The 24,739-nt window shown below is 36.3% G+C and overlaps 1 protein-coding gene across 1 annotated transcript in view; it reads right to left on the bottom strand.

Moving 5' to 3' along the window:
* NECAB1 (N-terminal EF-hand calcium binding protein 1) overlaps positions 1-24,739 on the bottom strand; it is a 221,208-nt gene that overhangs the window by 11,934 nt on the left and 184,535 nt on the right. Inside the window, exons 7-10 of the mRNA XM_074199984.1 lie at positions 22,217-22,338; positions 19,568-19,644; positions 15,275-15,328; positions 1,834-1,946 (exon numbers count right to left, since the gene is read on the bottom strand). Coding sequence (XP_074056085.1) covers positions 1,834-1,946; positions 15,275-15,328; positions 19,568-19,644; positions 22,217-22,338 — 366 coding nt within the window. The remainder of the gene's footprint in view (positions 1-1,833; positions 1,947-15,274; positions 15,329-19,567; positions 19,645-22,216; positions 22,339-24,739) is intronic.

The raw sequence follows: 24,739 nt of genomic DNA, 5'->3' as shown, positions 1-24,739 counted from the left end.
AGTATGTATCAGAAGTGGAACTTTAACCCTAGCAGCTGGGTGGCTCAGAAGCAGCCACAAATACCTTGAAAGGGTGATGGACCAGGAGTCAGGAAGACTTGAGTTCAAATTTGACCTCAGACACTTATTAGCTATTTAAGACCTTCCTCAGTTTCCTCAATTATAAAATGGGGATTATAACAGCACCCATCTCCTATGATGCTTGTAAGGGTCAGATGAAATAATACTTGTAAATCCCTTAGCATAGTTACTGACACTTATGAGGTACTTTATAAATTCATTTTTCTTTCTGACTCTAAGGTCAAATCTTTATCTAGAATGATAGCTATTAAGGACTCCAATGGTTTTTTTTTTTTAATGAAAATAGAAGCACTGATTTTGGAGTAAGGAAACCTGAATTTGAATCTTGTCTCTGTCACTTACTAGTTGTATAATTCAGGAAGTCACTAAACCAATCTCATCCTCAGTTTCTTCAGCTGTTAAATGGGAACCATAGTAATTGTAGCACCAAACTCATAAGATTGTGAAGATCCAATAAGATTATGTAAAGTGCTTTGCAAAAAGTTAAAGTAACATGTAGATGTCATTTTTTATGATTATTATAATCCTGTGAAAGTGTTTCAAGATTATTTCATTATTATTTATAGGGTGAATTCAAACTGTATAGCATACCTTCCCAAGATACCTGTTGGGTTTTTCAATCTTAAATGTTTTTCTTGGATTATGGTCATACAGTTCAAACCCATCATCTCACAGATGAGGAAACTGAGGGTCAGAGAAGTTGTAATTTGCCCAAGGCAATGTGGTTGGTAGATAAGAGAGTCAAAATTCTAATTTGGGTCATCTAATTTCAAATCCACTCTTTCAGTTATTTGTTGTCCAGCCATTTTTCAGAACTCTTTACGACCCCTTTTGGGGTTTTCCTGGTAAAGATATTTAGGTTTGATTTGCCAATTCCTTTTCTAACTCATTCTATAGATGGGTAAACTGAGGCAAATAGGGTTAAATGAGTTGCCCAGGGTCACATAGCCAGTAAGTGTCAGGGGTCAGATTTGAACTCGGGAGGATGAGTCTTCCTGGCTCCAGGTCTGGTGCTCTATCCACTGTACCATCTAGCCACCTTTTCTATTGTACTCTTTCCATCAGATACCAATTCTATTTAACTCCAGTGCTTTCCTTCTGATTGTTTCCAAATTATAGTGCCTATAGCTCATTTGCATATAGTTATTTATATGTTATCTCCTCATTATTCTGTGAGTTTCCTGGGAAATAGGACCTTCTTTTTGCCTCTTGTTATATCCCCATAACTTAGTAGTCTCTGGCACATAGTTGGTGCCAACTGATGGACATCAGCTAGAAAATTTTTGAAGGAGTTAGCTGAGGGAATTCTACATTTTTTTTGCAATTCATTTTCTGGGTATCCTTGTGGGTGAGATAGCCCACATCTCCCAGGAACTGTTGGATATCTTCCATTGGGCCTGGCAGAATGCATAGGGGGGTGTCTTTGAGGATCTCAGACCCTCCACACTTTTCCTTTTTCACCCCAACCTCAGTCCTGATTCCTACTTGAGTCCCCAAGTTTCCCATTTCTAAAAATGTGCAATTTATGATAAGATCAGGGTAGAGACCAAGGACAGTTTAGGAAATGTTTGTTAGCTTTTTAAGCAACATGAGTCAGAAGGTCTCTGGTGTCAACTAGGCTTAAATATTAACTTTTTTTGAGAGCCAGTTTTAAAAGATATGCCTTTGATACACCTACCCTTATAGAGGATGAAAAGAAATGCTCTGTACACCTCCTTGGTCCAACTCTTTGATGGGTAATAGATTACTTACTGTAGGCAGCCACTCTGGGAGGAAGCACCTTCCACATACTGTTTCAGGGCCAGGTGGAATTCTTCCAAGTCTTCCTCTACCACAGACATCTGACGCTGAACAAGGAGGATGTGCTGTGGGGGAAGAGACCCATACTATGGTTTTCATTTGGAGCAATGGTCACATTTATCTGCCCTATCCCATTTCCCACCCTTTGATGATGATTGCTTCAGATTCCATACTTGTTTTTCAGTTAGCCAGGGGCCTCATTTGGGATGATGTCCTATCCATTGCTGGATCCTCATGGATACCCCAACTTGTAAAATGCAGAAAAGCTACCACACACAAATAAACATATATCATTATATAAAATTATATAATTATGATAATACTCAATATATCAACACACATATAACACACATGTTATTTAATGCTTTTACATGTATATGTAATTGCTATATGATATATATATATGTACATACATATGCATACATATAGACTGCTAATATTTTTATTAGTGGACCATATTTTTTGAATTTCATGATGTTATCAAATCTCACAATTTACTATGTAAATTTTGGTTCCTACTTTGAACTGGAAGTGGAATTGGAATTGGTGGTCAGCAGAGAAATTGTCTGATTTCTTTTTCTTTTGTATTTTAATCATTGGATTGAGTGATAGACCTGGAATTTGAACTAAGAAACTTTGACTCCAAATACCTCTAAGCTCTTTCCACTCTACTGGGCCTTTCTTATGAGCATCATTGTATTCAAGGTCCTTCAAAATCTGCCCCCCCCCTTTACCTTTCCAGTTTTCTTATATATTACTCCTAACAGATATTCTTCAGTTCAGTGACACTGGCTTTTCTAGCTGTTCCTCAGACAAAATGCTGGGACTCTCAGATCCTGGCATTCTCTCTGGCTGTCCTCCATGCTTTTATACTCTCTAATATTATTACATAGAGACAACTTTTCAAAAAATGCATTTATAGGTATTTTTAAAGTTACATTTTTTATTGACACATTTTGTTTTTTCAATTTTTTTAAAAATTTTTATTAAAGATATTATTTGAGTTTTACAGTTTTCCCCCAATCTTGCTTCCCTCCCCCCACCCCCACCCCACAGATAGCACTCCATCAGTCTTTACTTTGTTTCCATGCAGTACCTCGATCCAAATTGGGTGTGATGAGAGAGAAATCATATCCTTAAAGAGAACAGAATTCTCAGAGGTAACCAGATCAAACCATAAGACATCTGGGTTTTTTCCCAAATTAAAGGGAATAGTCCTTGTACTTTGTTCATACTCCACAGCTCCTTATCTGGATACAGATGGTACTCTCTTTTGCAGACAGCCAAAAATTGTTCCCAATTGTTGCACTGATGGAATGAGCAAGTCTTTCAAGGTTGAACATCACTCCCATGTTGCTGTTAGGGTATACAGTGCCTTTCTGGTTCTGCTCATCTCACTCAGCATCAATTCATGCAAATCCCTACAGGTTTCCCTGAAATCCCATCCCTTCTGGTTTCTAATAGAACAATAGTGTTCCATGACATACATATACCACAGTTTGCTAAACCATTCCCCAATTGAAGGACATTTACTGGATTTCCAATTCTTTGCCACCACAAACAGGGCTGCTATAAATATTTTTGTACAAGTAATATTTTTACCCTTTTCCCTCATCTCTTCAGGGTTTAGACCCAGTAGTGGTATTGCTGGGTCAAAGGGTATGCACATTTTTGTTGCCCTTTGGGCATAGTTCCAAATAGCTCTCCAGAAGGGTTGGATGAGTTCACAGCTCCACCAACAGTGTAATAGTGTCCCAGACCTCCCACATCCCTTCCAACAATGATCACCATACTTCCTGGTCATACTGGCCAATCCAAGAGGTGTGAGGTGGTACCTCAGTGAAGTTTTAATTTGCATTTCTCTAATAATTAATGATTTAGAGCATTTTTTCATATGGCTATGGATTGCTTTGATCTCCTCATCTGTAAATTGCCTTTGCATATCCTTTGACCATTTGTCAATTGGGGAATGCCTTTTTGCTTTAAAAATATGACTCAGTTCTCTGTATATTTTAGAAATGAGTCCTTTGTCAGAATCATTAGTTGTAAAGATTGTTTCCCAATTTACTACTTTTCTTTTGATCTTGATTACATAGGTTTTATCTGTGCAAAAACTTTTTAATTTAATGTAATCAAAATCATCTAATTGGTTTTTAGTGATGTTCTCCAACTCTTCCTTAGTCATAAACTGTTCCCCTTTCCATAGATCTGACAGGTAGACTAGTTCTTGATCTTCTAATTTGCTTATAGTATTGTTTTTTATGTCTATGTCCTGTAACCATTTGGATCTTATCTTGGTAAAGGGTGTGAGGTGTTGGTCTAATCTAAGTTTCTTCCATACTAACTTCCAATTATCCCAACAGTTTTTATCAAAGAGGGAGTTTTTATCCCTGTGGCCTGACTCTTTGGGTTTATCAAACAGCAGATTACTATAATCCTCTCCTGCTTTTACACCTAGTCTATTCCACTGGTCCACCACTCTTAGCCAATACCAAACAGTTTTGATGCCTGATGCTTTATAATATAATTTTAGATCGGGTAGTGCTAAGCCACCTTTGTTTGCATTTTTTTTTCATTAAGCTCCTGGCAATTCTTGACTTTTTATTTCTCCATATGAATTTACTTACAATTTTTTCTAGCTTATTAAAGTAATTTTTTGGAATTTTGATTGGTAGGGCACTAAACAGATAGTTTAGTTTTGGTAGAATTGTCATTTTTATTATATTAGCTCTACCTATCCATGAGCAGTTGATATTTGCCAGGTTATTTAAATCTGATTTAATTTGTGTGAGAAGTGTTTTATAATTGTTTTCAAAAAGATTCTGAGTCTGTCTTGGCAAATAGACTCCCAAGTATTTTACACTGTCTGAGGTTACTTTGAATGGAATTTCTCTTTCTAGCTCTTCCTGCTGTTTCTTGCTAGTCATATATAGGAAAGTTGAGGATTTATGGGGGTTTATTTTATAACCTGCAACTCTGCTAAAATTGCTAATTGTTTCCAGTAGTTTTTTAGACAATTTCTTGGGATTCTCTAGATAGACCATCATGTCATCTGCGAATAGTGAGAGTTTTGTCTCTTCCTTCCCAATTCTAATTCCTTTAATTTCTTTTTCTTCTCTAATTACTGATGTTAACATTTCTAATACAATATTGAATAGTAGTGGTGATAATGGGCACCCTTGTTTCACCCTGATCTTATTGGGAATGCCTCTAGCCTCTCCCCATTGAGTATAATGCTTGTTGATGGTTTCAGATAGATACTGCTAATTATTTTAAGGAACAGTCCATTTATTCCTACACACTCTAGTGTTTTTAATAGGAATGGATGTTGTATTTTGTCAAAAGCTTTTTCAGCATCTATTGATATGATCATATGGTTTCTGATAGGTTTGTTATTGATATAATTGAGTATACTAACAGTTTTCCTAATATTGAACCAACCCTGTATTCCTGGAATAAATCCTACTTGATCATAATGTATTATCCTAGTGATGACTTGTTGTAGTCGTTTTGCTAAGATTTTATTTAGGATTTTTGCGTCTATATTCATCAGGGAAATAGGTCTATAATTTTCTTTCTCTGTTTTAACTCTTCCTGGTTTAGGCAGCAGTACCATATTGGTTTCATAGAAAGAGTTAGGCAGAGTTCCATCTTTCTCTATTTTCCCAAAGAGTTTATATAGGATTGGAACCAATTGTTCCTTAAATGTTTGGTAGAATTCATTTGTGAATCCATCAGGCCCTGGAGATTTTTTTTAGGGAGTTCACTAATGGCTTGTTGAATTTCTTTTTCTGAGATAGGGTTGTTCAGGTATTTAATCTCTTCTTCATTTAACCTGGGCAACTTATATTTTTGTAAATATTCATCCATTTCACTTAGATTATGAAATTTATTGGCATAAAGTTGGGCAAAATAATTTCAAATTATTACTTTAATTTCCTCCTCATTGGTGGTGAGTTCACCTTTTTCATTTATAATATTAGTGATTTGGTTTTCTTCTTTTTTTTTAATCAAATTGACCAGAGGTTTATCAATTTTATTGGTTTTTTCATAATACCAACTTTTGGTTTTATTTATTAATTCAATAGTTTTTTTGCTTTCAATTTTATTAATTTCTCCTTTGATTTTTAAAATTTCTAATTTGGTATTTGATTGGGGATTTTTGATTTGTTCTTTCTCTAATTTTTTTAGTTGCATGTTTAGTTCATTGATTTCCTCTTTCTCCAATTTATTCATATAAGCATTTAGAGCTTAATATATCCCCTGAGAGTTGCTTTGAATGAATCCCATAGATTTTGGTATGTTGTTTCATTATTATCATTATCTAGGATAAAATGGTTAATTCTTTCTATAATTTGTTTTTTGGTCCACTCATTTTTTAAGATGAGGTTATTCAGTTTCCAATTTGCCCTGGGTCTATATCTTCTTGCCCCAGTATTCCATATGACTTTTATTGTATTGTGATCTGAGAAAGATGTATTCACTATTTCTGTCTTTCTGCAGTTGATCATTAGGTTTTTCTGTCCTAGTACATGGTCAATTTTTGTATAAGTTCCATGTACTGCAGAGAAAAAGGTATATTCCTTCCTATCCCCATTCAGTTTCCTCCATAAGTCTACCATATCTAATTTTTCTAACAATCTATTTACCTCCCTAATTTCTTTCTTGTTTCTTTTATGATTTGATTTATCTAGATCTGATAGCGGGAGGTTGAGGTCTCCTACTAGTAGAGTTTTGCTGTCTATGTCTTCCTGTAATTCTTTCAGCTTCTCCTCTAAGAATTTGGGTGCTGTCCCACTGGGTGCATATATATTCAATATTGAAATGACTTTATTGTCTATGGTACCTTTGAGGAGGATAAAGTTTCCTTCCTTATCTCTTTTAACGCTATCTATTTTTGCTGCTGCTTTGTCTGAGATAAGGATTGCTACCCCTGCTTTTTTTACTTCAGCTGAAGCAAAATATATTTTGCTCCAACCTTTTACCTTTACTCTATATGTATCTCTCTGCTTCAAATGAGTTTCTTGTAAGCAGCATATTGTAGGATTCTGGTTTTTAATCCACTCTGCTATTTGCTTATGTTTTAAGGGAGAGTTCATCCCATTCACATTCAAGGTTATGATTACTAATTCTTTATTGCCCTCTGTGCTATCTTCCTTCTGTTTGTATTTTTCCCCCTTTCCCCCCTTTTATCCATATTCCCCAGTATTTTGTTTTTGAATACCACCCCCTTCAGTGTGTTTGCCCTCCTATATCACACCCTCCCCTTTCTTTCCCCTTTCCCTGTTCCCTTCCCTTCCTTTTGTTATTTCCCCTTATTTCCTCCACTCCCCTTCCCTTTCTCTGTCCCCCCTCCCCTTTTCCCCTTTTAGTTCTTGAAAGGTTAGATGTTTTATAAGTTAACTGAGTATGTGTAGGTTGACTTTAAGCCAAGTCTGATGAGAAGAAGATTCAGGTGTTTCTCCTCTACTCCCTTCTTCCCCTCTATTACCATAGGTTTTTTGTACCTCTTAGTGTAATGAGATTTGTCCCATTCAATCCCCTCCCTCCTCCCATCTCTTTCCTGTCCCCCTTTTTAGGGAGGTAGTGTATTTTTTTTTAGATCATTCTATCTAAGTCATAGAAAATTCTGAGTGTCTGTCCCTTCTAGTTCAGTATATTCTGTTGAATAGAGTCCAAGTTCCTGAGAGTTATTAGAGTCTTTCTCCCCAGTGGAGTTAAAGCCAGTTACATCCCATTAGATATCAATCTCATGGATAGGTCATGGATGTCCATCATTTCTGGCTAGGTATATTCTCTCTGTTAGAGTTACATTTCTCAGTATTTATGAGAGTCTCTACCCCCCCGCCCCCCATGCTGGGATATAGCCAGTTTCAACTTGCTGGATTGCATTTTTTCCTTTTACTGCCCCCCCTTTTTTTTACCTTTTCATGTGTCTCTTGAACCTCCTGTTTGATATCCAAATTTTCTGTTTAGCTCTGGTCTTTTCATCAGAAATTTTTGGAATTCTTCCATTTCGTTAAATGTCCATCTTTTTCCCTGGAAGAGAAGGCTCAGCTTTGCAGGAAAGTAGATTCTTGGCTGCATTCCAAGCTCCCGTGCTCTTCAAAAAATATCTCGTTCCAGGCCCTTTGATCCATTAAAGTTGATGCAGCCAGGTCCTGCGTGATCCTTACTGTGGCTCCTTGATATTTAAATTGTTTTTTTCTGGCTGCTTGCAGGATTTTCTCTTTTATCTGATAGTTCTGGAGTTTGGCCACAACATTCCTTGGTGTTTTCCTTTTAGGATCTTTTTCTGGTGGGGATCGATGTACTCTTTCAATAACTACTTTGCCCTCTGATTCCATGATGTCAGGGCAGTTTTCCATCACTAGATCCTGTAATATTAATGCCAGGCTTTTTTTCTCTTCAATGTTTTCAGGAAGTCCTATAATTTTCAGGTTTCCCCTCCTTGATCTATTCTCGAGGTCAGTGGTCTTGTTGATGAGGTATTTCACATTTGCTTCTATTTTTTCTATTTTTTGATTTTGTTTAACTGACTCTTGCTGTCTTGTGGAGTCATTAGTTTCTGTAGACTCCATTATTTTTTTGGGGGAGGAGTTTTCTTCATTAACCTTTTGCAACTCCTTTTTCAATTGGTCAATTCTACTTTTGAAAGAGCTTTCCATTTGACCAATTGAGGTTTTGAGAGAATTAATTTCTTTTTGCATTTGCTCATTTGAGGATCTGAGAAAATTATTCTCATTTTGTAATTGTCCAGTTGATGATCTGAGAGATTTATTCTCCTTTTGTGTTTGTCCCATTGTACTTTCTAAGGTATTGTCTCTCCCAATTTTTAAGCTCCTTCCTTATTTCTTCAAGGAAGTCTTTCTGTGCTGGAGACCACATTGTATTCTCCTCAGAGGTTCCAGGTCTCTCTGAGTTGGGGTCTTTCCCTTCCAGGAATTTTTCTATGGATCCACCTTTCCGGTGACCCTTCTTCTTTATGCTAAGACCTTGAGTTGGGTGGGGTTGTTTCACCTGGGCTTGGGATCTCTAAAGGCTTTACTGAGTGCAGTTTCTCTGGCTGGCCCATAGGAGGTGCTGGTTGCCCTCTCTGGGGTGTCTGTGACCTTGGTTGCAAGGCCTTCTCCCTTTGCTTGAGGGAGGGAATTGGAGCTATTGAATTCTTTTGCCTTCAATCAATGGTGGGCTTTACCCTGGCCTGAGGTCATTCCTCAGCTGGGCTGGTTCTTTTGCTCACACACCTGGGCCTGAGGTGGAAATAATTTGCATTTGTTTGGGAGGAGGCCTCAGTGCAATGGAGGCATGGGCTCAGAGTTTCTCAGACCGGAGGAGCCCAGGGATGGTGTCTGCAGCTCTCCTGCACCATACCTCTCCCACAGCCCCTTCCCCAAGCTCCAGGGGGACAGCACCAACACCAGCGCCTCTGCTTCCCCGGGGACCCAAGCGCCCCTCGTCCAGCCCCACCACTGAACCAGCAGGTCCGGCTCTCAGGCCCTCAGACTCCTGGTTCCGATTCAGCTGTTGGTCTGGCTGATATTCCCTGGGAGCTCAGACTCACCTGCTGGTACTCAGCCAAGGCTGCTGCAGGAGACAAATCCTGAGGTAGATTTTCCTCTCCTGGCTTTTTCTCTCTGGATTTCCTGGTTCAGATTTCTTTTAAGAGGTTTGTTTCATGTGATAGATGGGGAAGAGATCAGGAGACTTTAGAACTGTGCCTGTCCTCTCTTCGCCATCTTGGCCAGAAGTTCCATTTTGTTTTTAATTCATTTTAAATTTATGCCCATATTCTTCATCTTTCCCTCTATTCCTTATTACTATGAGGCTTTTTTTTAATTTTGTCTTTAGTTTTTGTAAGGTAATAGGCTTGAGTGGCTTGCCCAAGTTCACACAGTTAGCAAGTATCAAGTGTCTGTGGTCAAATTTGAACTCAAGTCCTCATGACTTCAAAGGCTGGTGCTCTATCCACTTCACCATCTAGCTACCTCCATGTTTTTTTTAAAAGGAAGAATAGAAAATCAGTCAATACATGGAAAAGATCTGGAAATATTTACAATGTTCCATAGCCATGGGAATACTTATATTTACAAAGGAAATGTTTGTATGTATGTGTGTGTGTGTCTGTGTGTTAAAAGTACATCCTCATTAAGAGAAGAAGGATGCTATGTGAGAATGTATCTCTGGTAGCACTCTGATACAATGGCAAGGCTTTTATTCATCTGGAGTCGCTGCGAATGTTTTCATCCTTTCTGAGATTCCACAAGTATATGGCATTAGGTTTCCAGAATACGGTTTTAGCCTTGGTAGTTTCTGCAGCAATATAAGGCTATCATGTAAAGGCCTGCTTATCCCATGTGTGCTGCTAAATACACATTTACATTTTCTGTGATTTTCTCATTTCATTTGGTACCTCCTTTTTTCAGTGTGGATACCTGAGTCTTTCCTGTAACTGAGGAAATTCAGTTGAAAATTCAATAAATTATTGTTGAGTTTTCTTTGTTTTTTTTCAGTGGTTTCTGACTCTTTATGACCCCATTTGGGATTTTCTTGGCAAAGAAACTGGAGCTATTTGTCAATGTTTTTCTTCAGCCCATTTTACTGATGAGAAAAAAAGGTTAGGTGACTTGCCCAGGATCATGCAGCTACTTAGTTCTGAGGTCAGATTTGAACTCGGGAAGAGGAGTCTTCCTGACTCTAGGTTCAACGTTCTCTACCTAACTCAGGAGGACCTGAGTTAAAATCTGGCCTCATACACTAACTAGCTGTGTGACCTTGGGCAAGTCAATCCTGATTGCCTCACATACAGGGCCATCTCCAGTTGTCCTGATTCATATCTGGCCACTGGACCCAGATGGTTTTGGAGGAAAAGATCTCCCTCACTCAAATCCAATTCATGTGCTTGTCATGGCATCACCTTCTGATATCATGATCTTCTTTGAGAATGAAGGACAGATGTATCATAAGGTCTAGCACTCTCTCCATTGTGCCATGTAGCTGCCCATATTAAATAAATTGCCTTTCACTAAAATGTTGTTATTCTAAAGATATCTTCATTTTAAATAAGATTTCAGGAAAGACAATATTTGATCCTGGCAGAAAATCTTTTAACAGTTCAGTTTCTGAAAGAAAGCAGCGTACTTGGCTGGGCAACTGTCTGGGGAAAGGTGAATATTGAGAAATAAAATCATACCATACAGGTGATGTCATAAAATTTTTTTGAGACCTAGATATGCAGATTTACATTTTACCTGTCATATTATCTTGCTGAGTCTCAACAAGGTGGGGAAAACAGTATATGTTTAAAGACTTGGGAGAAATAAATGAAACCGGTAACAAATCCTACAAACATCATTTTTGCAATAGTAAGCTCTTCTTTTTCTCAGCTATCTTGTGACTCAGCTGGTTATAAACATTCAGCAAAATGAAAAAAAATTTCTGAATACATTTCCCTGTCTTTCTCCTTAGCACCTTAAACAAGACTCAATTTTGCAAAATAAAGCATATAACTTTTAGAAAAGATATCGAATAAGATGTTGAAGATAAATTATACTACCTGCTTTGTGTTTAATTCATCAAAATTATTTTTAAAAATTAAGCTATAAGTGTTTTTAGGTGGAAACTATTAGTGATAAGTAATAGAAAAACTAGTACTAAGGATATTCTGAAGACATTTCTGGTTGCTTTCATATTTCACAGGTGTCTGGGTCACATTTAGCTATTCACTTGTCATCCCTCATTTTTACTATGAATAGTCCATCTCCTTTTCTGGTGATATATGTTTTTGATGATGTCTTTACTTTGCCATTTTTTGCATGTAACTTGCAGGAGTCTGAACAACCTCTTGTTTTCTGGGTCTAGCCTTTCTTGAAACACTAGACTATTTCTGCTCTAGGCAAGCCTTGTCCTCTTGCCTGGTCCTTTTTTTGGAATCCTCAAAATCTGAAATCCCTTATGCAGGAAACTCTCATCTCGCTAGTTAATTGGTGCCTAATATCTGATGAAAGCAGAAGTATGAAACCAGTCAGATATATCTGAATGAGACTTTGTCCTTACCTATAAAATTATTTCCCCCTTTCCATATCACAACCATCCAAGTGAGTCCACACTTACAGATAGACAACAAACATGTGTTGCTTATTATTATCAGACACTTTACAAAGTGAGAAACACAACTGGGAGAACAACAAAGCATAAAAAGCCTGGAAATTTTAATTGCGCCTTCTTTGTGACTTAGTTTATATAAATGAAGCATGCATGGATATGGCTCAATTTCTCCAAGTGTATATCAATGTGTTGATATTAGTATATTAATAATTAGTGTTTGTCTATGATCAAAAAGGAGCAGCTAGGTGGCACAGTAGATAGAATGCCAGCCTTACAGTCAGGAGGATCTGAGTCCAGCCTCAGGGACTCATTAGCTTGGCATTTAACCCTATTTGCTTCAGTTCCTCATTTGTAAAAGAACTAAAGAAGGAAAGGCAAACTACTATGATAGCTTTGCTAAGAGAACTCCAAATGGGCTCATGGAGAGTTGGACATGACTGAAATGACTCAACAACACCAATAATGATAAAAAAAAAACAGACTAGTATCTTTTTAGTATCCTTTTTTTTAGGATGTTGCAAGGCAAATGGGGTTAAGTGGCTTGCCCAAGGCCACACAGCTAGGTAATTATTAAGTGTCTGAGACCAGATTTGAACCCAGGTACTCCTGACTCCAGGGCTGCTTTATCCACTGCACCACCTAGCCACCCCATTAGTATCCTTTTCTAACTTTACTGTCACTCTCGCTGGAGGTAGAAGGGAGCCAGGCAGAACTGGGAGCCATTTTCTTTATTTATTGTTTCATGGATCACTTAAGACTTGGTGGTGGCCAGTCTGCTGGTAATGGGCCTTTCTGTTCTTAGATATGTTGGTCTTTAAGTACTAAGTGCAACTTGTTCCTATTACCACATTTGAAATCTTTCTAGCTTGGGAGGAACTGCCAAAATTTCTATTCCACTGACAATGACTTTGAGAATCCAATTTTGCCTCTACACCATAGTGAAATAAGAAAGTAGGATTTTTTGTGAACAAAAGAATTTCCATCCAGAAAAAATTTAAATAAAATGAATAGCAAAGACATTTAAAATATTCTTATTATCAATGTCTGGCTTTCTCCAGGATTCCAGTTGCAGTCATCACACCAACTCTTTTTCATAGTAAAAAAAGAGAAATCATCTTGAATGATATTCCTCTAAATTTCCAGGTTTCCCTGTGCTCTATATTACATGCATAGCTCAAGTCAATTTGAGCTTAAAAGGGCAACTATTACCATTTAAAAGGAATCTTGATCTGTCAGGGCTCTCTTTTATTTCACAGGAGGGTTCATGGACTTTGAAAGAAATGTTTGGAGAAAGTGGCACCCCAAAACATGGACACTTAGTATTGGTGAATAAGTCAGAGGATTATCTGTTTTATCTTGTAATTGGACCCCACGCCAACTATTCTTAGAATATATATTAAAAAAGTAGAATATAAGTTCTTTGAGGGTAGGTTTATCTCACTTTTCATATTTGTATTCCCAATACCTTGTACAGTAACTGGTGTATAGTAGACTCTTAATAAATTCTTGCTGATTGATTGGTTGACTTTTGTAATGACAAAGATGAACAAGGAAGTCAAAAGAAGAAAAAACAGACACCAAAAAAATGGAGGCTAGGATAACCTTAGAGAAATAATCCGAAAGGAAAAGAGACTTCAAAACAGGGATTCTTAACATTTTTTTTGTGTATCATAACACAAAACATAGTAGAATAGTGTTTTTCAAAAAGTATAAAAATAAAACACATAGGATTAGAAAAGGAACCTGATTATAATACAATATCAAAATATTTGGGAAAATATTCAAGAGGTCCTAGGTTAAGAATTCCTATTTTAAAAGATTGAAATAATCAGAACTGGAGAAGAATTGTGCCTTTGGTGGAGATGGAGGAACAACAAAGAAGATGCACATGACATTTTGTTCTTTTTGAATCCTTATATCTATCTTGGTTTAAAGCAGGACACAGTTAAAAAAAAAGAGAAAAACTGATTTTTTCTTGCAGTTCTGAAAACTGAAATATGAAAAAAAAGTAGAAGTCTTATCTGAAATGAAGGAAGAGACCCCATTCTTTTTCCACATTATGTGGATTTTTCATAACCTCTTTAAAGAATCCCTCTGTCCTGGAGCACCTCTGCTGGGCTTTGCCCTTTCATTTACTTGTCTTTTATATCTCTTCTCATCTCACTCAGGATTTGAGTACAAGACTGGATAGCTATGAGCTCATAGTTTCCTGCTAAGGCTTTGTAGTTGGATAACGTTTTGTGGCTTAAGTAGCCAATAGTTCTCCCTTCCCCAGGCTCTCCCAGTTTCAATATTTCTATAACTAAATAGGGTGAAAGTTCATCTTCCTCTCTAATAATCATCGAGATGCTATTTATACAGAATACTGCAGGCACTTCTCCATCTGGTTTTTGTGACTGGAGCTGATTTTGACTGAATTTCTTAGGCTTTCCTAATGAGGTGCTTAAATATAACCTCCATACTGAAACTCCAACCGATTCTGAATGTGATTCAGCTTTTATGTATGTAAGGAATGTATGTAAAGAATCTGGAAAAATTCAGCCTTTTGCTACAAAGTAGCCACCACACTGACAGGCAAGGCTATAGGATATTATTGGTAATTCTTGCAGCCCCATTGTGATAATTTGGCCTTTATTTACTAAAATATTAATAATGGGGACCAAGCATGTCAGATCCATGGCTCAGATAATATAACCACCTGAGACCCTAGTACCTTGGATAATATGGGATAGAATTTTGGCATCAATAAGTAATGGCAGGCAGGCATTTGGGGGTCCTGAAGGGGCAGTCCCCTGGTGAAAATACTTTAATATAATCGAGTATATTTTATATCATATTGTATTTTATATTTTTTTATTTTGTGAATTTAAAAACATTCTGTGAAGGAATCTAATAAGATTCAATTAGACTTAAGTGGGTTCAAGATACAAAAAAAGGTTAAAAACTTCTGGGTTTAAAAACAATCTCTGGAATTTCTTATGACTTTACATTTATGATTTTTTTCATAAATGCTTTTTATCTCTCTGCATGAAATGGTGCCATTTTGAATGGACAGCTCCACTTCCCTAAGCATATAAATTTTTTCTTCTTCACATGCTCTTCCACAAATCAACTTTTAGTAATGACTACTTAGGCACCGATGTCATAAACCTGTTTCAAATTCATAGCTCACATAATCTTGCAATCTTGTTTTATACAGCAACAAACAAATTCTTGGGAATGAGTAAAGTCATCCATGCAAAGTAAATGTTTCTGACATTTCTTGAATTGAAAATAATGTACTTACTGATTTACTGTTTCCTTCATAAATTTCTTCCTCCAGAGGCTCAAGCTTTAGGTCCTTTTGATTAGAAGGAAGGAAGGGAAAAAAATCACATAGCACAAAGAATCAGCATTTAAGTAAAAAGAATCACATTATACATTTGAAAAATTTTTAGGGAGTTAATGCTACAAATGGTTTCTCTTAGAAGGTAATGCAGTAGATACACTGCTGAGCTTGGAGTCAGGAAAATCTGAGTTCAAATTTGGCCTCCCTCACTTACTAGCTGGGTGACTTTGGCAAGTCACTGAACCCTATTTGCCTCTGTTTCCTCATTTGTAAAATATACTAGAGAAGGAAATGGCAATCTATTCCAGTATATTTGTCACATATGGAATCAGACTTGACTGAAAAATGACTGACAAATAAATTGAAGACAGACTATCCTTGATTTTTAGACTTGATTCCCTCCAGGTTTCTTCCTGTAGTAGTCAGCTTGGGTTCCACCTTCTCCATGAAGTGTCCTCCCTAATTTCCCAACTTCATATCCATCTCTGGTTGACCTTTTCTTTGCACTTATCAAATTTTAAATTGTATCATATTCTCTACTAAATTATAAATTCTGTGAGGGCAGGGAACTATTTTACCAAGGGAGGGTAGAGAACTAGGTTTCATCATTACCTAGATTAGTGCACCACACATAATAGGTTCTTAATAAATATTTCATGAAACTGAGTTTTTATAATCTCAAGATGGAAAAGGAGTCCTGATATTAAGTTATTGTAATGAGGAACTTTTCTCATTTATAAGCTAAGAAAGACATTCCTCCACTAAAGTTTTCCAATGGCTCATGATGATAAGCAGTTGACCCTAAGGTATTGTGATCCAAGAAGCATCTTGTTCACTTGACTCTTGAACTCTATAAATGGACAATGAATTGGATCTAAAATTTAATTGGAGAGTGACTTGAATGTCCTTTAGAAATTATCCTTTTTGGGGCAGCTAGGTGGCACAGTGGATAGAGCACCAGCCTTGGAGTCAGGAGGACCTGGGTTCAAATCTGGTCTCAGACACTTAATAATTACCTAGCTGTGTGGCCTTGGGCAAGCCACTTAACCCCATTTGCCTTGCAAAAAAAGCCTAAAAAAAGAAATTATCCTTTTCTTTTGATGACCCCATGCTACTCTATGAAACAGAAATCTCTTTTAAATAGAAGTATTCTTCTGGTAATAGAATCTGGTTGAAAGTCATGGAATACCACAAGAATTGCACTTGAAGGTCACCTAAAGAGCAGAAGTTTGAGTAGATTTGTGACATATTTCAGATGAAGTGTATTACCAAAATTATATAAATGAAGAGAAAATAGTCATGTAGGGAAAGTGTTCACATAGGGAGACTGAGTGATAATCACTGAATAATTTGTGGAGAGCATTTGTATCTTTATAATGTTGAAAAAAACTAAAGGAAAATATTCAGTTCATTGGTAGATTCCCATTTGTGGATGCATAAGAAGATGGATATGAGAGTTGTATATAGGATTTGAAGACATAAATGAACTATAATCTATGTTGTATGAAGAAGTATCTATGTCAATAATACCACAGGTATATCAGGGCAAGTTTTGTCTTTCATTTTAGTGTGATTTAGACAAAATATCAACAAACCCAAGAAAGTGAGATGGTATGAAGTTGCGCATAAGTGAATTTGATCTATATAAACTTAAGGTTTTAATTTTGTTACATGCAGCTGATTCTGTGAAGACCAATTATGTCTTCACAGAATTTGAGAATCTCATACTTAGAAGAATTTTCTGAGGCCATGTAGTCCAATATGTACCTAAACTGAAATACTTTCACAATAGGCTAAGTGGACTTCCTGTCTCTGCTTGGAGATTAGTGGGATAGAAATAAGAAATGATTGTTGACAATATGTACATAATAGAAAGAAAGTTTGGATAGGTTCATTTTGTTCATCTAAGTAGTGTTAGACCACAGCTTTAATAAAAGGGTCACCTCAAATTGGTGAGGAAAGATAGCTTGAGTCTCTCACAGAAAGTACTAATATCAGCAAAATCAAGATGGAAATGAAATACATTTCATTTACTTCTAGAAAATCAAGTCTTTCTTATGGAAAAAAGCCTGGTTTGGCATAGGGCAAAATAAGGTGAAGGAAAAAAATCTGATTATATAATGACATATTATATTCATTCCAATATTGAGACTCACATAGCTACAAACCCATACTTAATCCATTTTTTGTATATATATCCTGTGTATATTTTTAAAGTGAAATTCTTACAAAAGAAAAAAGAAAAAATTTTAAATATGAAGATTGTGAAAATATAATTAATTTAACTAAATTATAAAATTCAAAAAGAAAACATTTCCTAAGTGAGAGAATATTTTGTTTCTTAAAACAAAATTCTTAGAAATCAAAAGAAAGGTAAATTCATGCTCTTAAAATGAATGAAAATGCATCAATATGTTGTCAAGAATGGGAAATGAAACATGATTGTGGCATTTTGAATTTCTATGTCTTCTAATGCTAGAAAACAATTTCTGAAGCCATGATTTGTTAGAATATTCTTAATTAGACATGGAGAATGGGCAAATGATCAGCAGCAAGTTGTAGGTTAGATACTTGCTCCAGGATAAATGAGATGAATATGATTTCAGTGTGTGAGGAGTAGATGGGGATGAATTATTTTGGGCACATTTTATATGCCAGAAATGATTTCTTCTAACTTCATCTCTTACTCTTATGTAATTGTGACTCCAATTTGTATCTGACCTCTCACCTGAGCTCTTATATTGTAATATCTTTAATCTTTAACTGCCTTCTATAAATTTCCAATTGAATGAATATTCTTCTGTTACCCCAAACTTAAACTATCATCTTTCTTCTCAAATCATCTATCTTTTCTGCATTGCCAATTTCATTTATTAATACCAACAATATTCTACTCATCTAGATTCATCAACATAGATTCATAATTGATTATTACCATTTTTTTGGCTCCATATCTAATTAATCACCAATTTCCATTGCTTCTTTCTTCAAAATGTACCCTTTCCTTTCTCTTTACAAGCCTAAGATATTAATTTGAGGCTTCTATCATTTAACTCAGATTATTTTTAAGTCTTTGAATGAGACTTTCATTTCTCAGTTTGGTTTCTTTACTGCCACCAGGTTAATTTCCATATGGTTATATTCATTTCCTGCTCAAAAATTTTAATGGCTCCTCAGTACCTGGTTCTTTATATTCTGGCCTCAATTATCCTCATCTCTTGCTACTTTGAAAAATTAACCATTCATGTCAGATTTGTTTATTCACTTTTTTTTTTTGCTTCTGAATCTTTACATTCAATTTCCTCTGGGCTAAAACTTTAACTCTTTTTAAGGATCCATATGCATAGTCAAGCAAACAAATTCCTACCTCCTTTATGCCCCAAAATGTATCACTCATTCTGTCTCTTGAATAAATCATCTTTCTGTTTTAAGGTGAATAGCTGTTCATGTAATTACATGTGTTTTACCTCTTCACATAATATCTAAGCTTTTTGAAGGCAGAGATCATGCATCAAACATATTTGTATCCCCTCACATTGCTTTGTACACAAATACCTATAAAGGATGCCATCAAATAAATGTATAATGGAAAAAGAAGAGTTGGTCTTATGATAAGAGCAAGGTATAACTGTTGGACGTCCCATATGCTTCTTTGATATCCTCATGATTTCAAGAGACAGCAAGAAGAACATGTTGGATCAGAACCTTGTGTTAGACTTAGGGAAGGGCAAGAAATTTGCAGACATGGATAGGCTATATTTGACTATTTGAAGACTGCTTATCTTGAAGCCATACCATTTGGTGAATCTGTCACAGGGGCCTTCCTTGCTTTTTCTTGAAAGTCCCCTCTGGAAAGTCATTTCACTTCTCTCTACATCATTTTCCTAACTATAAAATGGAAATAATAGTAATCCTTATCTTCCAGATTGATGAGAGGATAAGAAAAATAGGATTTATTAAGTATTATGTAAATATTATTTGTATTATTAATGACATGCTAAGAAATAGGATCATAGGTAGTGGCTTTGTTTGCCTGGAAACACAGCATTTTATTGGAAATACTATTATTTTTAATAAATGCAAATGTGCATACACTCTGAGCATCTTTAAATAATTCAGTAAGGGCCATCCTACCTAGGTGGGCTACTTTTCCTGCTATCATGAAAGCTCCATTGGCAATGACAATGATGAGAATTCAGGACAGAAAGCAAACACAAAAAGGAGGGGGAAAGATGAAAAAGGAGTACTCACCTTCTTCTCCAGTCGATCAATTAGCTTCTGGAGTCTGTTTATCTGGGTCATCCACTGGTTGTCTTCCTCTAGCAGGCCTTGGGGAAGATAAATCATGATGACAGTTTGGCATACATCTAAACTTCAAACAGAGTAGCAATACTGAAAAAGCTGAGAAATTTTCTTTTATCTTGAAGGAAGAATTCAGTGTATCTAAATTAACTCAATTTTCTTGTCCATTGACTTCGGGTATGGCCCCACTTTGGGTCTTCTTGGCAAGCTACTGGAATGGAATGGTTTGCCATTTTCTTCTCCAGTTCATTTTACAGATGAGGTAAACATGGTTATGTGACTTGCTGAGGGTCACAAGTCAGTAAGTGTTTGAGGCCAGATTTGAGCTCATTTTCCTGATTCCCAGCCAAGTGGTTGATCCACCATGCCACTCAACTGCCCTAAGTTAACTCAGTAGCCCATATTAAAATGGGAGAAGTACATGCTTGCTGCATTATTGATTATCACTAGTACATTTCTCCTTTTGAGCTAATTTCCAAGATTCTTTTCTTCAAAACTGATTGTTTTTCTTTAATTTTTTTTTATTTTAAGGCAATGGGGTTAAGTGACTTGCCTAGGGTCACAGAGATAGGCAATTATTAAGTGTCTGAGGTCACATTTGAAATCAGATCCTCCTGACTTTAGAGCCAGTGCTCTATCCACCACACCAACTAGCTACTCAAAACTGATTGTTTTTCAAAAGGAAAGGGGAGAGTGGTGAGGAGCCTGGCAACTATACCTAGGCAAGGTCATGTGGAAGAAAATGAGAATGACTTGTGGTAATCGGAAAGCTAGTAGGAAGATAGAAAACTGGATTAAGTCAAGAAACCCTGAGTTCAAATTTTGAAGATGTTCACTAATTATGTGACTCTAGACAAGTAAGTCCCTTAAAAGAAAGACTAGAATTTAGGAATATCTTAAGGAACTAGGTTGGGTCAATTGGCACAGTGCATTTTAAAAAAAATCACTAGACAAAAACCAAAGCCATAGGATGAACATTTTTATTTCTAAGTAAAATTATAATTTTGGCATCAATAGATATGCCTTGGCCTTTAGTGTTTAACCCCTCTGAGTCTCAGTTTCCTCTTTTATAAAGCCTGAATATAGCACTTGCTCATTGGATAAAGATAATCCTTATAGAAATGGAAGGTATTATTATCATGGTTAAGTATTTGAATATGGGAGAAATACTTGACTTGTTTTACTTGTCCCACAGATGGAGTGAGGAACAACAGGTTGAAGAAGCAAATTTATTCTTTTTTTAAAAATATTTATTTAAGGCAATGGAATTAAGTGACTTGCCCAAGGTCACACAGCTAGGTAATTATTAAGTGACTGAGGTTGGATTTGAACTCAGGTCCTTCTGACTCCAGGGCTAGTGCTCTATCCATTGCACCATCTAGCTGCCCCAGCAACTTTATTCTTAATATATGAAAAACTTTTTGATAATTCAGGCTACCTACTGGTGGATTGGGCTGCCTTCCAAGAGTGGTGAGTTCCTTTTTTATTGGAGTTATTTAAGGGAAAGCTTGATGATAATTTATTGGGAATAATAATAGTTAATATTTCTATATTGCTTTAAATCTTGCAAATGCTTTTCTTTTGGTAACAATCCTGCCAGGTAGATGCTATTATCATTCTCATTTTACAGATGAGAAAACTGAGGCTGAGAGACATGAAGTGACTTGTACAGGGTCACGCAATTAGGAATATTATTGTTGGATTCTTGGTCAGCTATGAGTTAGTTTGAGGTTCTTTCCAACTGAGATCTAGTGTTGTTGTTTAAGTCATTCGTTAGTCACTTTTTGTGATGTCATTTGGGGTTTTGTTGGCAAAAATATGCAAATTCTTTGTCATTTCCTTCTTCAGCTCATTTTACAGATGAGGAAACTAAATTAAACAGAGTTAAGTGACTTACCCAGGGTCACATAGCTAATAAGTATCTGAGGCCAGATTTGAACTCAGGAGGATGAATCTTCCTGACTCCAAGCCTGGCTCTCCATCCACTTAAACCACCTAGCTTCTAGAGTTGATTACTATCTCTGCTTCTTCCTTCTCTCTCACTTAGACTTTTCCCTCCCCATCTCCAGCTTATTGTTTGCTGTTAGAACTTCAGGTACATTTTAGGATCATTGACAGAATCACACCCTCTTCTCAAGTCAACATGGAGTTGTGATGTTTGTCCTTTGTGCTTCAAGAAGACCAGGCCATCATGGAGGTGATACCATGACAAGCACACGAATTGTATTAGAGTGAGGGGGTGCTGTGCTAAGTCACCAGAGTCATCTGGATCCAATGACAAGATATGAATCAGGACAACTGGAGATGTCCCAGGAAACTAGTGTCTTCCCCAAAGACACAAAGCTAGTGTCAAGTGTCTGAGGCTGGATTCGAACTCCTGTCCTTCTTACTCCAAGACCAGTGCCCTAACCATTAAGTCACCTAGATCTCCCCTCCCCCCCTGCCCCTATTGGAATTGTAGCCATTTGGTATCTTCCCAAAGTCAAGATAGTTCACCACCCTCTCTAAGGATGGCTCTTTGTTCAGTATTTATTACCTTATCCAGCTTCATTTGCAGAACAGCGGGATACAGAAAGTCAGAAATGTCACCTACTTTACCTGGGACTCCTGTTTGAAACTGAGGGCTGTTGGGAGAGAAGCTATTGTGTCTCTGGACTCTGCGACTGGATCGTTTGCCCGGCCATGGAATCGACAGGACTTCTGGTTTGGTTGGACCTTGCCTTAAACAACAAAAAGAGTGAATCTTGATGTCAACTTCACAGAATCACAGAATTTTAGAGCGTGAAGGTAACTTGGGGGGTCTTCTAGCCCAACTCACTCCTCTAGCATACCCCACCACCCCAAAAAGTTCCATTTTCAACATAATTGAAAAGTGGTCATCCAGCCCTGTGCCTGGGAACTCATCTCTTCCAAGGCAGCCCATCTCACTTTTAGATGGCCCTAATTGTTATGGACATTTTCTTATTTGAACCCTGAATTTGCTTCTTTGTGGTTTATAACTATTGATTTTGATTCTTCCTGCTTAAATTGAAGAAAGGGATTCTAATCTTTTTCCCCACAGAAATGCATTCAAATACTTGTATACAACTTTCATGACCTCCTCTAGTCTTCCCCTGTTTAGAATAAACATCCCCATGCCTTCAGTTCTCAAAAATTATGGACTGGAAATTCCTTTCCATTTGGACAATCTTCACATATACTGTAGAATAGATTATAAATACCTTTACTAATTGTGATATCCCTAATATAATGCTCCAAATGGAATTTGATCAATTAGCTCCTTATTACTGGATTACTGGAAGCCATGCCTATCTTACCAAGATTATATTAGTTTTATTTTGATTAATTGTTTGTGGTTGCCCTGTTACATTATTGACTCACAATAAACTTGGAGTACTGTCACCAAATTTCCAAGACTTGCTTTTTTCAGATAGACTGCTTTCTATATTTGATGTATATATGATATGTTGCCTGACTATCCTTCACCAACTTGTACTTATAAGGTTGATTTTTTAAAATCAAGAATAAAACTTTTCATTGATCCTTATTAAAACTCTTGTTTCTGCTTAAAGTCCTAACATATTAATATCCTTTAGGAATACTAACTCCTTCTTTTACAAAATAACTATTATGGAAATGTTTTACATAACAGTACATGTATAACCTATATTTAATTACTTACTATCTCAGAAAGGGGGAAGGAATGGGGGGAAAGGAATGGGAGGGATGGCCCAAGGGGAGGACAGAATTTGGAAATCAAAACTTAAAAAAAAGTTAAAAATTGTTTTAATGTGTAATTGGGGAAAAATAAGAAATTAGAAAAGAAAAAAGGAATACTAACTTTTTGAAAAATGTATTTTCTGACTTCAGTGACAGTGATTGTCTGCTGAAAGGTTAAAGAAGCCTGGAGAGAGGATTGTTTTTTTCTAAATGGTCTCCAGAGACATGAGAAGGAACTGCAAGTAGACCTCAGAAATAAGATTCCATGGTTTTGTTGAAAAATAAAGGAAAAACTATTTACTAACTTATTTACTTATTAAATAATCAAGTATATGTTATACATCATATGTATATATTATATATATATAATATATACATGTGATCATGAAGTAGAAGACAGAACTGAATAATTACAGAATAACATGTTTATGTCATAGGAATTTGAGCTGGAAAAGATCTTAACAATCTTGATTCAGATGTTCCATTTTACAAATGTGGAAACTGAGGAGGAGAACAGAGATGGAGAATTGCCAAGGTCAAACAGATGACCTACTTCAAGTCACAGAGTCATTATTCAAATTCAGGTGTTTCTGGCTATCTAGAGCTAGTGTTCTTTCTATTATACCAAGATACTATCCTTGGTGTGAAAGCCCCTGATGCAGGGCAGTGTCAAACTGAAGATTTTGGCTGAAGATGTATACAGATTTTCTATGCCCTCAGAAATTAATACATTTTCTAGTAGCATCACTAGTGCTGCTACCAGCTACCAAACTATTCCTTTTATTATCTTAAGTTTAAACTAAAGAAATAAAAGCCTTACTGACTTAAATTCATCTTTGTCCATACTCTTGCTTGAAATTTCTTCCTGGTTCCCACATAAGGCTATGTTAATGCATCTTTTAGTGTTGAGAAATCTAAGCTAGGAAGTGATGAAGGGATCAATTATATCTATTCCTTCCCCTTTCATATTTTGGAAATTATAGTACACAAAAGAAGCCTTGTTCTGATGTGATAAAATGTTGATATATTTTTTTAATTTTTTGGCTATTTTTGTTGATTGATTATATTAAATTTATCGTTGTTCAGTTTTTTCAGTCATGTCTGACTCTTTATGACCTCATTTGGGTTTTTTCTCAAAAAGATACTAGAATGGCTTGCCAATTCCTTCTTCAGTTCATTTTACAGATGAGGAAACTAAGTTAAACAGGGTTAAATTATACTTGCCAAGGGTCACACAGCTAGTAAATGTCTAAGGCTGAATTTGAACTCAGGAACATAAATCTTCCTGATTTGAAACCCAGTGAACTAGCAATTAGACCAATAGCAAATAACTGAAGAGAAATTAGTAATCTTTGCTTCATTCCTTAACTCCTTGGGAAAGTTTCTAATATTTCTAATGAT

This window comes from Macrotis lagotis, chromosome X (assembly GCF_037893015.1).
Source record: "Macrotis lagotis isolate mMagLag1 chromosome X, bilby.v1.9.chrom.fasta, whole genome shotgun sequence".
In the NCBI taxonomy this organism is placed as follows: domain Eukaryota; kingdom Metazoa; phylum Chordata; class Mammalia; order Peramelemorphia; family Peramelidae; genus Macrotis; species Macrotis lagotis.
Note: the sequence above shows the minus strand (reverse complement) of the source record. Positions and strands in the feature narration are given on the sequence as shown.